The sequence below is a fragment of the Narcine bancroftii genome, chromosome 1 (assembly GCF_036971445.1).
Source record: "Narcine bancroftii isolate sNarBan1 chromosome 1, sNarBan1.hap1, whole genome shotgun sequence".
In the NCBI taxonomy this organism is placed as follows: domain Eukaryota; kingdom Metazoa; phylum Chordata; class Chondrichthyes; order Torpediniformes; family Narcinidae; genus Narcine; species Narcine bancroftii.
Window position 1 is genome coordinate 196,791,672 of NC_091469.1, and position 13,524 is coordinate 196,805,195.

The following is a 13,524-nucleotide window of genomic DNA, read 5'->3' on the forward strand; positions in this document are numbered from 1 at the left end:
TTTTATTTACCTTTGCTACGTAAGGCAATGTTTCTCCAGCATTTGTGTGCTTTTTCTAACTCATTCCAAACAAAAGTGAAAGATGTTGGTTATTTTTAATCCAGAATAAATAATTATTCACAAACCACTGCTGATGACAACTACTACGATATATACGCCGGACAACAATTATTTTCAAAAGGTTTGCTTCCTGAAAAAATGGTGATTATGTTAGAGACTTCAAGCTGAACACAAAGATAATTTCATATTTTTTGTATCACATAGGAAGTTGGAGAAATATTAACTGAACTTTTATTGAATTTAGCATGTTTAATCATATAATTATTCTGGTACATTGGGTTAGTTTAATGGATTCCAGTTGCCTTGATACTGCTTTTCCATGGTCGCAATATCCTGTTGAAACCTTTCACCGTGCTCGTCACTGACTGCACCAAGATCAGCAGGGAAGATTGTCTTGCCTCGCGTGCAGTAAAAAGAATCCTAGGGTTGTATGTGAATGTCATGTATGCACTCTGGCAATAAATCTAAAGTCTGAATTTGAAACAAGTCCAAGTGCGAATGCAGAAAATGAATTTTCAATGACATGTTGCACTTCATGTCATTTTGTAGGCTTGAAATAGACTTAAAATGTGACAGGAAATCACAAAAACCACATCTCTAAAAAAAAAAGATATATGTAAGGAAAATGTTACGGTGATTTTCACAATCAGCAGCTCAAACATCAAAAAATATACCCAAAAATGTTCAGGAAACAAAATCTTTGTTATCCATTGTAGCTTTAATATTTTTCTTTTATTTGTAACATCAGCTTCTGCCTTGCATTTGTGATAGAAAATTAATATGAGTAAAACATTGAATAACAAATGTTGTTTTTAAAAAATGATTTTGATTTGCAAGTCTCAACAGACGTTACTGTAGCCAAGACATGGCTGTCTAACAATACAAGCACACAACTTAATTGCATAAATTGGTTTAAATAACTTCAAAACTGTCACATATGCAGGTATATGTACACATTCTAAAGTATTCATTATGCTATCATTGAGGATTCAATACATATTTTGAGATTTAATGTATAATATTTGGATAAGATGATGCATTATGTTAAAAAAAAACTCAGGATAATTAGAAAATAGTGGAAATGATCACCAGGGATGGTCAGAGGCATGGAAACAAAGTTTTAAGGCAATAACTGGTAACATTTAGAGTGAAGATTTTATGATGTGTGAAAATTGGGAGGGGAAGAAGGTGCTTGGTGTTGTGTATGCACTCACACAATTAAGACTTGGAGAAATGATGCTTTCTCATCCTTTGCTTCCATTAGACTAACATGGTTACTGACACACAGGGTTTTACACACACAAATCTATATATATAAATATATATATATATATATATATATAAAAAAAAATATATATATATATATGGAAGAGCGTCATGATGTCCAGCAGAGAGCGGGCTTATACCCACCACTCTTCTCTTCCCTCAGCTCCCTCCGTGCGATAAATGTTGACTGGGCCCCTTTGAACTAATAAAATTACATCGGGCCAGGACTACAAGTGAGAATTAGAATACATCTCATGAGCAATTATAATTATAAAAGGGAAAGTATTTAATAATAATCAGGGCACATAGTCCTTAAAAGTGTTCAGGTGATCTTTTTTGGACTGCCTCGGCATGGTTTTCTGTGCTGGTCTTTGCTCAGGATCTGTAGATAGCCATGACAGCGGTCGAGTCGGTGGTGACTGCCTGTCTTTGTTGCCCTCCTGGCTGCATATCTCAGTTACTGGACTCCTCAGCTCCGCGACAGTTTGTGCCTCCCCCTCATTCAACCTGAAGGGTAGGAAGGTCGGGGCAGGCCACCCAGTCTGGTTCCACCTCCTCCAGTTCATGAGGCAGTTCATGGACCTTAGTGTCAATCAGTGCTCGTAATTGGTCAATGAGTCGCTTCCGCAATCTGTTCTCCAACTAGAACAGAGTATGAGCAGGGGCTCAATTTTTGTAAGATTACTCCTACCACCCATGGGTCTTTATATTGTCTATAATCTTGTACCAGAACTCTCACGCCCACTTCCAGCGTTGTAGGTGAGGTTTGTGGCAATGCTGTTTTTTGCAATCGGAGACCTAGATCTGGATGATCTGTGGACAGCCTGGTCCACAGGTTGCGGCCAAACGATAGTTCTGCTGGGGTGGGTTTCGTGGTAGAATGTGGTGTGTTTCTGTACACCAATAGGAAATCTGCGATTTTGTGTGTCCAGGAGGCATTTAGAAGTTTCATGGTTTTCATTTTTTTTAATGTTTGTACAAAATGTTTTGCCTCCCCATTAGTACTTGGGTGATAGGGTGCAGACAAAATATGTCTGATATTGTTATCACACATAAATTAAAAAAAAAAATTCTGATGTAAATTGAGCCCCATTATCCATAACTAATTTGAGGCAATCCATAAGTGGCAAAGATAGTCAATTGTGGGATCTGTTTTGGTGTTTTTCAGCTGTGAAACTATTGGCCATTTGGAGTGTGTGCCCACAGCTATTAGGAAAGTCCAGTGAAATCTACATGAATCCGATGCCAGGGTTTGGATGGCCATTTCCATGGGTTAGCTTTGACTTGTGGCATTTTTGGCTGCATTGACTGACGTACTTTGCATTCTCTTACTGTTGTTTCAATGTCTCTGTCTATGGAGGGCCACCAGACATGCATCTGGGCCAGTGCCTTCATTCGTACCATTCCCGAATGGTTGTGGTGCAGTCCTGATAACATGGTAGTTTGCCATTTGGCTGGAAAAATTGTATGGGTACCCCATAGTAAACGTCCTTCTTTGACTGATAGTTCATGGCAGCTGTGTGGTAAGGTTTTAGATCTTCTGGGATGACTTCAGATTCGAGGCACCCATTAAAGGTGAAGTAAAGGATCTTGCTTAATGTTGCCTCTTTTCGAGTTTCCTTTGCGATCATCTGGACTGTAATGGGCAGTTGTTGAAGTTGTTTTTGGTTGATGGATGCTGCCTCTGCAGTCCATTTAATAATTTCTTCTCATTGTTCTGTCTCAGGTAGCGGCATCTGCATGATAAGGCATCTGCATGGGTGTTGCGTGTTCCTAGTTTATGTTTTATATCATAGTTTTATGCTGCTAGTAGCATGGCCCATCTTTGAATTCTGGCCACAGCTAATACTGGTATTCCTCTGTGTGGCCCCAGGATTAAACTAAGAGACTTGTTGTCTGTGATCAGGGTGAATTTTCTTCTGTAAAGATATTAGTGGAATTATTTTACACCAAAAATTATTGCCAATCCTTTTTCTAGTTGGGCACAATTGCGTTTGCTTGTGGTTAATGTTTGCAAAGCATACGCTACTGGTTGCTCACCCTTTTCTGTGATTTAGGATAGTACTGCTCCTAGTCCCACTGGTGAAGCATCCACGGCTAGTGTAACTTCTTTACTAGGGTCATAGAGGATCCACACCTTATTTGTTGACGTTAGTATTTCCTTTAGTTGGAACGATTGTGTTTTTGGTTTCTGTGTTCCAATACCATGTTTGATCTTTCTTGAGTAATTGGTTCAATGGGCTGCATAGTGGAGACATATTAGGAATATGTTTTCGGTAGTGATTAACAAGTCCTAGGAAGGACTGTAATTCTGATTTGTTGGTTGGGTATGGGCCCTTGTGAACGGCTTCTGCTCTGGCTTTGAAGAATTTTGGTTCTGCATTATCTTTTAATTGCAGTCACCACGGTTGTGTATGCACTCACATAATTAAGACTCGGAGACGTGATACTTTCTCATCCTTTACTTCTATTAGACTAACATGGCTACTGACCCACAGGGTTAAATATATGGAAGGATGACTTCATGATGTGGGCGTCATGATGTCCAGCAGAGGGCGGGCTTATACCCAACACTTGGAACTGTGGTTCAACTAACTTTTTGCTTGTACTGCTCAGGAATCAGTAAGGGAAAATTGCATGTTTTCTAGGCTATCTGCTGCACAAAGATGAGTCTCCTGAGTTTCTTTCAGGCATCCTCTTCAAGAGAGACCAAGGTTTTCGTAGATTAAAAAAAAACACTCAATCTCTTGACTATATAATGGAAGGAAAAGCATTTTCTTGGTCTCTACTGATCCATCTCTCTCAGTTGGATTGATCTAGAAGCAAGGTAGAAGTGATTAGCAATTAGAATTCTGGACCCTTGTTTCAGATAGACAAGTTTGAATCCCATAAGTCTCAGTGTCAGTGTGGTGATATGACCACCAGCCTACTGCAGGGGGCGATCTCTGTACCTGCAGGAAGACCTGCAGGGGGCTGACTCCACCTGGCCGAATGTCAATCAGGCAACCTGAATAGACCACGTAAAGGGCTGACTCCACCTGGCTGGCTGTCAATCAGCTGACCTGAATATAAACCTGAGCCAGTCACATGGAGAGCCATCAAGGCTTGAACTGGTGTTCAGACTAATACTGGAATAAAGCCTGTTGTGCAGTCTTTTGAGTTTTGTGCTTGCTTGCTACTACCTCAGCACACCAGAGTCAGTAAACATGGAACTTTTAAATTGTTATAAAAATCCCATCAGTTTCATTTATGTCCATCAGAGAAGGAAATGTGCCTTCTTGGTATGGCTCATATTTTAGTCTAAACCAACCATTCTCAATTGGGGGGGAGGGGCGGGGAAGGGGCTATTTCCCCCTGGGGTACACAGAATATTTAAGTAAAAGCCTTGTTTTCTTTTCACCTCATGTAATAAATATTTTTTTATGTTTTTTAAGTAGTTGGTAGGAGAGAAATTCTAAATAAACCAAAACTTGACTGCTTCACAGGGGAAGGGGCCCATAAACTTTGATCAGAGTCCTCGGAGGGTCCATAGCCAAAAAACAGTTGAGAATAGCTGGTCTAGACCCTTTTTTTTGTATATTTTATTTTATGAGAGTCAAGCAAATATATACAAACAATATAAGACATTTTCTTATCACACTAAAAAAAAATATATATATATATATATTTACACAACACACACACACACACATACACACATATATATATATATATATATCTCTCACCCCTTCCCTGAATATTAAATAATCAAACCATAAAAGGCAAAGGAAAAAAAAAATTAAAACACACCGACTGTACCACAACCTTAATTCAGTCTCTTTATTTATCTGTTAGGACAATTTGTATCTTAACTTATTTCTTAAGGTGGGGTATACATCATATCTGTACACCTATGTGCCTCAAGTACGGCTGCCATTCTTCAGTGAACGTGTAATACTTCTTCCTCAAGTTATAAGTAATCTTCTTCAGGGGAATGCAACTTTGCATTTCCGTACTCTATTATGTAATACGAAGTTGAGAGTTGGACTCCAAGCAACACTTCCTGGTTACCGACAAAGCGATCTTCACAAATTGAATTTGGTGTTTGGATAATCTGAACTGTACTGCACTAGTATCTCCCAGAAGGAACAAATCTGGGTCTTGTGGAAACTCCACTTTTGTAATTTAAAAAAAAAGATGTCCTCCCAGGTCTACCCAGAAGGATCTCACCTTCGTATGTAGCCAGGTGGAGTGGATAAAGGCTCCAACCTCTACACAGAGCCAAAATTTCTGACTTTGATTTATATAATTTTTGTGGTGTGAGGTACAATTGATGCAGGAAATTGAACTGCACCAGCATTAATAATCCCTGTTATGCTGTTTAGACACATCTTCCCACCAATTTTCATTAATCATTGTACCCAAATCTGATTCCCATCTTTCCCTTCAATGGTCTAATCCTGGTTTCAGACTCTCACTTTGGAGTATGAAATACATTTCTAGACCCATTATTAACTGCTTCCTCAGTTCAGAGGCAACATGATGGATAGTGCATGTTCTTTGCAACTCACTCATCATTCAGGTGCCATGCCGTTCGGTGTTAACAATCATGTCTCTCCATCTGTTATGATCTTTGGCCCTCTGAATTGTACTTGTGGCCTCTCCTGTTCTTCTTTGATGAAGGATTCATCTTTGAGCTGAGACTGTAGTTGATGTTGAGTTCATGATTATAAATACTGAAGTGGTTTCTTGATGCCTTCTTCAGTTGCAGTCTCCATACTGGACGGGTAACCCTGGCCATTGATCAGCAGGTTCATCTGCCCAGAATTTTAAGTTTTACAACCATAAATTCCAGTTTGTAGAATCTGCTTATAAAAACCATCCACTATCTGCAATCCATGGCTTCACGTGACCCTGATGGGGGGCCTAAAAAAGTACGACCCATGCCCAAGGGTGACCTGTAGGCTATTAGACAGGAGCGCCTTGCACCTCCTTTCGCTGAGCATTTGTGTAGCACTGACACCGGATGCACTTATTAATTTTAAAACCTACTTTTCCTGTTGAAGCCCGGGTTGAACTATGAGTCCAGATGAGCAAATATACAGTTTTAGGATGAAATTAGACCTCATATGCTCAAAAATTCAGTTAAGATTTTAACAAAGGAATACTAGTGCTTTCTGGGTGGCACGGTTGGTGTAGCAATTAGCATCACCTTTACAGTGCAGCAATCAGGACCAGGGTTCGAATCCCATGCTGTCTGGAAGGAGTTTGTACGTTCTCCCCATGTCTGCATGGGTTTTCCCGGGGACTCCAGTTTCCTCCCACCGTTCAAAACATACGGGGGTATAGGTTAATTTGGTGAAAATTGGATGGCATGGTCTCATGGTCCGAAATGGCCTGTTACCATGCTGTATGTCTAAATTGAAAAATCTAAGATAATTTTAACAGTTAACTTACCATTTCTGTTGGATGCTTGGATGTAATATTGTCTTGTGTTCCAGTGTTTTCTAGTTACTAACTTCAGTGCTAATAGTAGGATTTTACTGTACAGAAAGATGATAAAGATTTTTACACTGATACTAATGAAATAATGAAACTCGAATTATGCTGGAAGATAATCAAACATTTACCTCTGTTTAATTTGAATATAATCTAAACTTATTTTACTTTGTTCATTAGATTCAGTCTGATCGTGAAGATGAATACCTCTTCTCCAAGGAGTTTACAGCAAAAGCTTATCATTCACGCTCGAAAAGCTACTTGTACATTATTTGGCTAACATCTTACCAAAAATTCCGAGTTGGACAATATCTTAGTGTGAATCTTGTTGCAAGTAGTCCATTCTTAAATAAAATTGAATACTTCCACTACCAGGTAAAAACGATTTCAACAATTTACAGTATATAACGGAGATTTGCTTGAATAACTTTTCTTTAGTAATTCTTGGAATATGTGACATTGGTTTGTAGATTTCTGGAGTGTTGTTGAAAACCAAACATACAAAAGTATTTCTATCTGTGCCACTTCAGACTAGGCTATAGTGCCAAAACACTTTTATGGGAATTGTAAACAAATACAATGTATGAAAACAGGTAAAAGTGAGACCATGTTGATTTTAAAAAGAAAATCTACAGATGCTTGGATCTAGTGCAATACACAAAGTGCTGGAGCATCTCAGCAGGTTGCGTAGCATCCTTAGGAAGGAAACGGCAATCAAAATTTCAGGCTGTGGGGAGATCATTTTGTTGAGTACCTTTGCTCTGTCTGCTGCAACAGCAAGGACCTCCCAGTGGCCAATCATTTTAATATCACATGACGTTGCCACACTGCCACGTGGCCTCATGTACTGCCAAATCAAGGCCTCCTGCAAATTGGAGGAATAACATCTCATAATCAACCTTGACAGTCTCCATCTAGAAGGCATCATACTGACCACTAATTTCTGTTAAACCCCTGCCCTGGACTCTTTCCCTACCCCTCTGTCTCCTCTCCTCCAGTTCTCAACTGCCTTCATTTCTCATATTAGAGAGTTACTTTACTTAGCCCTCTGCCCTCTCAACTTCTCCACTTCTTTCCTAGTCTCTCACCTGTATTCACCTATTTTCTTTTTCCTATTAGTCTGTGCTCTGCTCTCTTCCCATTCCTCCCTGCTCTCCACCTCTCCCCTCCACCCACCTTTTTATTCAGGCTGTTTTCCAGATTCTAGACAAAGGGCTCAGGACCGACATATTGATTGACTTTTACTTCGGGGTTTGGTGGATGTGCTGAGTGGGGTAGAAGGATAATGGTGGCACTGAACAGGGTGGGGCATGGTCAGTGACAGAGCTGAGCAGGGTGGGGGAGTTAGCGGCGGCACTGAAAGAGAGGTGGTTGTTGTGCTGAGGTTGGGGGGTAGTGTCGCCAGTTCAACATGGCGGCCATTGAAACCAGGTCTTGCAAGAATGCCTTGTTGCCACTTATTTTGCTCACTACTGCCATCCTGAGTCTGGCCAGAAAATTACTGCATGGGCTTCTTCATTAAACTGCAGCAAACTGAATAATAACAAGACTAAAGGTTTGGACCGCCACCTATTTCCTCGCTGCCCCCTAATCGCCCCCTTGGATTGTGTACAGTTCAAACCACAGGAAGGATATCAATAAGATTGAAAGAGTGTAGAGAAGATTTACTAGGATGTTGCCAGGTCTTCAGGAGTTAAGTTACAGGAAAAGATTAAACAGGTTAGGACTTTATTCCTTGGAGCGAAGAAGAATGAGGGGATATTTGATAGAGGTTCACAAGTTTATGAGAATGGTTGCAAATAGGATTTTATTACTTAGATTGTGGAGAAAAAAATGAAAGGTCATAGTTTTAAGCTAAAGTGGGAAGTTCTTCGCTCAGAGTGGTGGGAGTGTGGAATGAGTGGTGAATGCGGGCTCAATAGTGTGTTTTAAGATTAAATTGGATAGGTATGTGAGGCCTGGAGGGTTGTGGAATGGGAACAGGTCAGTGGGATGAGCGAGATGACTAGAGGCCGAATGGCTTATTTTCTGTGTTGTAGCATTCTATGGTTCTTTGGGATGAGGATTTCAATTAGCAGGCAACAGGAAATTAAGGGTCACCCCTTTGGATTTAAAATAGGTGTCTCACAAAGTGATCATCTGATCCGTGTTTGGTTTTACTAGTGTAGACCAGATTACTTTGTGAATACTAAATGTAGTGCACAACATTGGAAGAAATGCAAGTGAATTGTTGCTTCAAGTGGAAAGATTTGGTTCCTAGATGGTGAGAGGGAAGGAGTTGAAAAGACAAGGTTTCCATGCAAAAGGTGCAGAAAGAAAGATATGGTGGTGACAAGAGTGCTCCAGGGAATAATAAAGGGAGAAGACGCTGTGGAATGCTGAAAGAAGAGGAAGGGCAAAGATGTATTTTGTGGTGGAATCTCTGAATGTGGCTGAAGTTGTAGAAAATGATTTGTTCAAATCAAAATCAAAATGGGGCAGAGTAAGTTTTGAGAACCGGGGAAACTCTATCCTTGTCTTGTCATGAGAGCAGAGGGGCAGATAACGGATGAGATGTTTTGAAAACCTTTCTTAACAATGGTTCAGAGAGAAAGAAACCATTTAAGAGCCACCTGTACAAAAAGGCTTATCATTGCAGTGACCATCCACTGTCATCTGCAAAGACTTTTAAATTGTACATGATATTTTCTTGTCAAAAGTCTCTCAGGATCAAAGGTGACTTGCTTCCACTTTGGTGGAGTGTGAAGTGATTGATAGGGTCAGTGTAGGAACCAGTGATTCTTTCACAAGTGGGCCAGAGGATGCCTAACAGTGAATGTGTAGTTTATGTGGTGACATATTCTTTCCAGTGCTACTATAGAATGTCTATTTGCACTCAAAACATGGTCTTGAAATTTTCTGTACCTTCTCTACTTTGAATGTTCATAGCCCATTATTTCCCAAGTACATGTTGGGACTTTTCATTGTTTCAGGAAAGTTTTAAGCAAGCCAGAATAATGACTCTTCTGGAGTCTAGTGTTGAACAGGCAAACAATATAACCTGCCCAACAGAGCCAGCTAAGCGTAACAAGGTGAAGAATTTAGCCTGTATTAGGACACAAACTTGGTTCACATTATTCCAGTGAATTTGGAGGGATTTACAGACAGAATTAGTGATAACTCTTTAGTACCTTGACAAATTGGCGATAGGTGGAATAGGTCTCAGAAGCATATGGGAGTGTAGAATTATTGTTCCTTCATGAGATATGCCTGAGGTCTTGATTTACAAACACCCTTTTATTAAGGTGTATGCCTGTTCATTGATAGTGTTTGTAAATGATATCACTGATACCTGCCTTTGCTGAGTAATGACTCCCAAGATGGCCTCTATTTTTGTGGATATTTCCAAAAGAATGGTGGCATTACCTGAGCTGCCGTAATGGCAGTGCTGCCGCTGGTGCAGACCCGGGAAAGTGAAGACACAGCTCTACTCCAAAGGGTTCACCACCAAGTTTTAATGCCAGTGGCTCCATACAAACCTGTTAAATGAAATAAAATCCTGCAGTGGTGGGATCTGCGCCCAAGATGGCGGTGCCATGAGGGGTTGCAGACTCCAGGGGAGCAGCAGACTGGTGCAGGGCAACAGAAATGGGATAAACACCCCCTGATGAGAAGAAGCAGAGAAGATGATCCTACAGAATAGTGACCATGACAGGGGACCAGTGATGGGCTCAGGGGCTGAAGGACCCAAGATCCACTGGAAAACCATTGACCTGAAGAATAGAGGCTGGACGAGAAGAATATAGGCAGAGCAGGAGAAGGAGATGTTTGGCAACTCATTACAACATAACGTGTTATTCTTTTAGTACAATTCTGGCCATTTACAGCCCAACACCCAAAGGCATTCCATACTGAGATCTGTATGCTTAGATGTGATGAATCATACAGAATGAATTTGCAGAGGTCTGTGCATAGCAACAGAAAAGGATTCCTTAATAAGTACTTACTATTTCACTATTTCGGCTATGAAAAAAATAGTTTCACCTTGGCAGTATCTATATTCTCACTACTGGTATCAACATTTAACTGAAAATAAAAATTCAGCACAGAGGAGGAAAATTCAATGTCAGAATAAGTCATACTAAACAATAGTTCAGTTGCATCAGATTTGGCCTCAGCTTTATATTGTAAATTAAATTATAGATTGGTGTTCCAATTATGTTAAAAGCTTATAGAACCATAGAGCATTACAGCACAGAAACAGGCCCCTTCAGCCCTTTTATTCTGTTCTGAACCTTTTTTTGCCTCGTCCCACTGACCTGCACCTAGTCCATAGCCCTCCCATCTATAAACCTTTCCAATTCTCCTTAAATATTAAAATTGAGCCCGCATTCACCACCTCACCTGGCAGCTTGTTCCACACTCCCACCACTCTCTGTGTGAAGAAGTTCCCCCTCATTTTCCCCCTAAACCTTTCTCTTGATATGTCTTCTGATATGTATCTCACCTACCCTCAGTGGAAAAAAGCCTATTGACATTTAGTCTGTCTATCCCCTTCATAATTTTAAATAACCTCTATAAAATCTCCCCTCATTCTTCTATACTCTAAAGAATAAAGTCCTAACCTTTCCCTATAATTCAGTTCCTGAAGTCTTGGCAACATCCTAGTAAATATTCTTTCTTTATATCCTTCCTGTAGTTAGGTGACAAAAGCTGCACATAATGCTCCAAATATGGCCTCACCAATGTCTTGTACAACTTTATCATAACAACCCAACTCCTAAACTCAACACTTTGATTTATGAAGACCAATATGCCAAAAGCTCCCATTACAACCTATCCACCTGTGATGCCACTTTCAGGGAATTATTTATCCCTCTGTTCTACCCCACTCCTCAGTGCCCAACCATTTAGTGTGTATGCCCTTTCTTGGTTTGTCCTTCCAAAATGCAACTCTTCATTCTTGTCTGCAATAAATTCCATCTGCCATTTTTCAGCCTATTTTTCCAGCTGGTCCAGATCCCTCTGCAGGCTTTGAAAATCTTCCTCACTGACCACAACACCTCCAATCTTTGACTCATCTGCAGAATTGATGATCCAATTTGCCACATTATCATCCAGTATACAGTAGATGATAAGCAACAATAGTCCCAGCACTGATTCCTGAGGCACACCACTAGTATCAGTCCTCCAATCTGAGAAGCAATCATCCACCACTACTCTCTGGCTTCTCCCACCTAGCCATTATTGAATCCAATTCACTATACCATGAATACCAAGATCTGAACCTCCTGACTAACATCCCATGTAGGACCTTGTCAAAGGCCTTAATAAAATCCATGTAGACAACTTCCACAGTCTTTCCTTTGTCAACTTTCCTGGTAACCTCCTGGAAAAACTCTCTAAGATTGGTCAAACACAACCTACCATGCACAAAGCCAATTGTTTGATAATGGTGCTTTCATTTAGATTATGAGCGGCACAGTTAATGTAGCAGTTAGTGTGCTGCTATTACAGTGCCAGCGGCCTGGATTCCAATCCAGCGCTGTCTTTAAAAAGTTTGTATGTTCTCTCCATGTCTGCGAGGGTTTTCTCCAGGTGCTCCAATTTCCTCCCATCCTCCATTTGGTGTTGTAGGTTAATTGGGGCGAAATTGGGTGGTAAGGATTCATAAGGCCAGAATCTACTTCTACTGTGCTGTGAATAAAAATGAAATTTAAATCTTCTATGAACATTTGTCTTAATCTAGGTGGTTTCAAAAGGAAAAATAGTTTCATTTGGGACAAAACACCGTCCAGTTGACAACCAAGTGTTCAGTCTGAATATTCTCATCAAGAAAGAAATGGTTCCTTCTGCACGGTTGATTGCATATTATGTAGTAACGGGAGAAAATACTGCTGAACTGGTGGTTGATTCTATATGGTTTCAGGTGGAAGAGAATTGCATAAACAATCAAAAGGTAGGTTCCAACGGAGTATCTAGTGCAGGTAGAATGTATGCTGGTTAAATTGTGGCTATTTTTGTACTTAATTGAAGGCATTGCATAACACATAATATTTTCCTCTTAACAGAATGGTCTAATCTTTCTCCATTCCTTTTGAACTTGAAATTATTTTTCTTGAACTCCCTTCCATTGATCCAGATAAAACTATTCCTTCAAGACTATTTATGGTTACAAGATGTGCTTTATTTCATACTAACACTCTGACAATATTTGTTTCAGAATGCATGTGAACTCACCACTACCACCACCACATTACAGCTATTCAGGTTACATAAATTCATCTTTACAGAATTCACAAATCACTACCCAAAATATTGATACACAAAATAAAATTCACACTTGCAAAATCTATGTGGAGAAAAAATATTTCTTTTCATTTCTCATTTATTGATTTGCACAAAACATGCAGCTTTCTGTCATGGAAAATCAAGATAGAGTCTTTTTTCTCAGAGCGGGGCACCTGGGGTCACATGTATACTGTTATTTTACCGTGTGGGTACAATACTGATTATTGTTTTGATCTGGTAATGTAGGATTTTTAGCAGAATTCTTGACTGCATTTTTTATATTTACAGATTAATTTGAAGACTGGTTCTGACGTATATAATCCTGGAGATCCAATGTCTTTAACAATCAATGCTCAGCCTAATTCACTTGTTGCATTATCGTCCATTGACACTGCTGTTTATGCAGTAAGAACCAAAAGCAAATTAACAATGAAAAAAGTTAAGTGGATT

The 13,524-nt window shown here is 39.9% G+C and overlaps 1 protein-coding gene across 1 annotated transcript in view; it reads left to right on the forward strand.

Moving 5' to 3' along the window:
- The window catches only part of c5 (complement component 5), a 118,647-nt gene that overhangs the window by 22,213 nt on the left and 82,910 nt on the right, over positions 1-13,524 (forward strand). Inside the window, exons 12-14 of the mRNA XM_069887522.1 lie at positions 6,985-7,179; positions 12,533-12,742; positions 13,363-13,512. Of these exons, the coding sequence (XP_069743623.1) occupies positions 6,985-7,179; positions 12,533-12,742; positions 13,363-13,512 (555 nt within the window). The remainder of the gene's footprint in view (positions 1-6,984; positions 7,180-12,532; positions 12,743-13,362; positions 13,513-13,524) is intronic.